Source organism: Salmo trutta, chromosome 30 (assembly GCF_901001165.1).
Source record: "Salmo trutta chromosome 30, fSalTru1.1, whole genome shotgun sequence".
NCBI classification, from domain to species: Eukaryota; Metazoa; Chordata; class Actinopteri; order Salmoniformes; family Salmonidae; genus Salmo; species Salmo trutta.
This window is the reverse complement of record NC_042986.1, coordinates 36,332,181-36,336,288: the sequence shown is the minus strand read 5'-3', so window position 1 is coordinate 36,336,288 and position 4,108 is coordinate 36,332,181. Positions and strand designations below refer to the sequence as shown.

Genomic DNA, 4,108 nt, shown 5'->3' with positions numbered 1-4,108 from the left:
ACTACAGCTGTAGACTACTAGAACTTTAGAATATCAGCTACTTTGCCTTCTGAGATGATAAGAGGAAGGTTCTGACACCAACAGATTTGCAGACTGAGGTCAGGATCCCCGCGGTGTAATCACCTTTTATTAAACGTTCCCTGCTTTCTAGATAAACCTATAAGAGCATAATCAAAGTTTATTAGCTGGTCTTACCAAAAGATTGCAATGTAATCTGGACCATGTCTCCCTGTCAACTTTGCCATATGGTAATGATCTATACCCCCTTCTGCTTACACATGAGAGTTGAGCTATGTCAACTCTTGAGCAAGTGCTTGGTGGTGGCAACTTCTATTGCTATTCATTCATGTCAATCTAATACAAATGTGAAATATGATTTTAAGTTATTCCCTAGCTTGTGTTTGGATTTGACTTCCCAGGCTCATGGTAGAAAGGATCTATTGGAAATAAAACCAGTGAGACAAAAGTCAAGGTAAAAAAACATTTATTGAAAAACGTATAAAAATATTTTAACAATTTACAATTTGGATGAAAAAACTAAACAAGCCGCAATCATACAACTAGAGGTAAAAACAAGTTGATGCATGTAACAGTCATTTCATCCACATCAGACAAATACAGTAACAAAAAATGTTATCAGTAGACGTTCAATGTTACATTAAAATGGAAGTGCTTTGAAGGTTATTTACACATATACACACACACACGTCTGCTCAGAAGATTTTAAACCATAAATATGGTCAAAATACATTTAAATAATCTGTGGGCCCTTCAATAACCGTGGAATGAAATATACAGCCAAAATTCTCTTTAAATTAATAAATAATTCCACGTAGCTCGAGTGAAAGAAAAACCACAAATAAATATTATTCACAATGGCCTCAATGCTAGCCTGTTATGCGAAAGACACATACATGTTTACACAAACAAAAGAGCAGGACATTTAGTGTTACAGTGTGGTGCTTTGCATTTCAGTGTGCATTAACATCTGGATGAGTGGTAGCTGTGTGGACAGGAGTTAAAAGCTCAGAGGTGGATGCAGGAAAGTGAGGTAAGTTTTCAGGTTATTGTTTGCACCATATGAGGTTGTCTTGTTGCCGTTGACATTGGAATATGGCATAGGCTTTACCGATCTATGCCTATGAGATAGGAAATAAAGCCTTGTAAAGTATTATTTTATTCAAGTATTTCCAGGGTCTCAACAATCTGACTCACACCAAAGGCGTTTAGATTCGCTTCCGCCGACTCCCACTCATCAGTGAGCAAGAACAGAATACAGTGGCTGGTTGGTAGCTAGTTATGTAACAAAGCCTGTCCACTTGTTCTTGCCTTCAGCAGAACAATCACATGGGTAGGGATGGACTCTTTTTCTGGTGAACATAGTCTCACACCACAGCCAATATTATAGAGCAAGTCCTTCGTACGGGTGAGAATAGCATTCGCTATTACAAATAGCCATTAAGGACTTTGGTTTTCATGGAAGTCCAAAAGCTGCGTGAACAGGTGTGGTCTGGCCACAAGAGAAAGAGGGAGAGAGATTTAACAAAAGTCATCTGTAACTTCCTTCTGTATAATATATGTTGATTTTCAGTGTACAGCCACATCAGTCCTCTGGGTGTACCACTAGTCTCTGTCAGCGCAGCCATGCAGTCCCTGGGCCACCACAGTGGTGAAGGCAGTAGGCTCAGGGCTGATGCTGTGCAGTCTGATCTCGTTGCTCTGCAGAGGACACTGTGCTCTGCATCCACGGGTGATTGATGATGTCCTCAAACGATGGCCTCTCAGCAGGTCTCAGGGACAGGCACAACTTGATCAACTGCTGGCACTCTGGAAGAACAATGGGGATAATGGTCAGTCAGTTCTTAGACTGGACACACAATGACTAACATTCCACTGGTTTAGGTTTGAAGTTTTCTTTAAGTTATTTGGGCTCACCTGTGGAGATTCTTCGTCTGAAGAGCACCTGGCCTCGTACAATCTCCTCGTCCTGCTCGAAGGGGATATCTCCACACACCATGTCATACAGCAGGACACCCAGAGACCAAACTGTGGCTGACCGCCCATGGTACCGATGGTATTTGATCCATTCTGGTGGACTGTACACTCTAGTGCCTGTGGATATAAAGAATAAGAATGAGTTAGATTCAATGAGCTGTCTATTTCTTTGAATAGATGTTTTATTTCACCTTTATTTAACTAGGAACACATGCAATAGAATCTGTTCAAAATAGACAAGTACAAAAATAAAAGATTGTGAAAACATTTAATAAATGGTGATATTATGGATTAAAATATTAAACAATAGTTGCACCTCCTATTGGGGCCAGGTGACAGTGAGCATGACAGGTGTGTGTGGGAGGAGTCAGGTGACAATGTTTACAAACTTTGAGTTGTAAAAATAAACTTTTCCTCCAAAGGGTGGCGCTCAAAGCAACACATTCAATTATCCCACTAAAACGGGATACGGTTAAAGTCTATCAACTGGTACGCTTACCGTCGAAGTCGGTGTAAACAGTGTCTTTGAGCAATGCCCCGGATCCAAAGTCAATAAGATGAACTTCGCCCGTCCGAAGATCGATGAGGATATTTTCGTCCTTGATGTCCCTGTGTACAACCCCACAGTTGTGGCAGTGTCGCACAGCTTCAAGAACCTGAAGGAAAAAGTTTTTTGCCAGCTCCTCTGGTAAGGCTCCCTTCTCAGTGATGAAATCAAAGAGGTCCTTGCCGTTCTCCGGTCGTTCCATGACAATAATAAAGCTGTCAGGTCGCTCGTACCAGTCCAGCATTTTTATTACCCCCCGAGCTCCATTTCCAACTTTCTTCAAGAGTAGAATCTCCATAGGGACACGAGAGCCATTGGGCTGAAAATAAAATAGAAATATATTTAATTTCTGGAGACAATAGTACAACATATGTTTAACAACTATCGCTTTGGTTAAACTAGCTAAAAATACACAACCAAAAGCATCCTTACCAACTCTCCCCAGTCCGAGACCCGTTCCTTGGCCACATGTTTGACAGCAACCTGTGTGAAAGAAAACATCTAACATGAAATTACACGAGAAAACATGCAAAAACCGCATCGAGTAACGGAATTGGATGTATAAAACACGTTCAATATTTTCAAAGAATGCGAAAGGGAAAACAATACTAACCAGCGCTCCGTCTGAAATCCTTGTGCCTGAATACACGGTGCCGAAACCGCCACTTCCCAGCACAGCGCCGACCTGGTAAACCTTATCAAATGGTTCCCTCTCCTTCCCTGGAAATACACAACAACATACGGTTAAACACAAAGCTTCAGCCTAATGTAATGTCACAATGGGTGAATGCAAAGCATCGAAATAACAGAATAGGAAAACGATTCATAAAAAAAAAATACAATAACGTTATTGCGAGCCCAGCTAGATATAGCGTCTAGTTAGCAAGCTAACATTTAACGTTAGCTAGCTAACTAGCTACAAGAGAACAACAAAAGCTTAATCTAACCTTGGTGAATTTGAAGCTGGATTTTCGCCGGCATATCAACGGTGGAGATATGAGCGAATGAGTTTAATTTCGACAGCAGCATTCCTGTAATCCACAAAATGTGTGATTTATTCTACAAATATTCCGTCGTGGTATCGGGCGTGTGATCCACGTTGTTGTAGCTAGGGAAAAAAAATGCGTCAGGAATGCTCTCTAATCCGGATCCCGTGAACCACTCGTATTTGATCCTTGACCATAAATGCTTCGGTATCCAGTGAGTTGAAATAACGACTAGCCCAATGATAAAAATGACTATTAATAACAACCTCAATAGTTGTAAACAGTGAGTAAAATTAAAAGAAAACCAGCTCCTAGTGCGTTGCGTCGCTAAGACACCGGCTCGTTGAATTTGAGTAAGGGCAGCGGAAGGACAAATATATATCTATAGTAAATGGGAGTAGCCACAAGGTCGAACGTCATTCTTTTCTCCGCCCACCAGTCATTCTCCACCAATGGTAATTATTATAGACTATCCAAACACACGTCAATCACAGAATTAAAATAAAGAACAGCCTAACCGGCTAGACTAGACGTGGCGGGAATTAAAACGCGCCAAAATAAAGACACTTTTTTTTTTTTT

At 40.9% G+C, this 4,108-nt stretch overlaps 1 protein-coding gene across 1 annotated transcript; it reads right to left on the bottom strand.

The window, feature by feature from the left end:
- Positions 1–467: 467 nt before the first annotated feature.
- Positions 468–3,898, bottom strand: LOC115168587 (serine/threonine-protein kinase pim-1-like). The gene is given in 7 exon segments (XM_029723989.1): positions 468–1,725; positions 1,727–1,827; positions 1,936–2,112; positions 2,495–2,861; positions 2,975–3,025; positions 3,156–3,262; positions 3,490–3,898. Coding segments are annotated over 7 exon segments (987 nt in total). The 5' UTR covers positions 3,572–3,898; the 3' UTR covers positions 468–1,623.
- Positions 3,899–4,108: the final 210 nt, after the last annotated feature.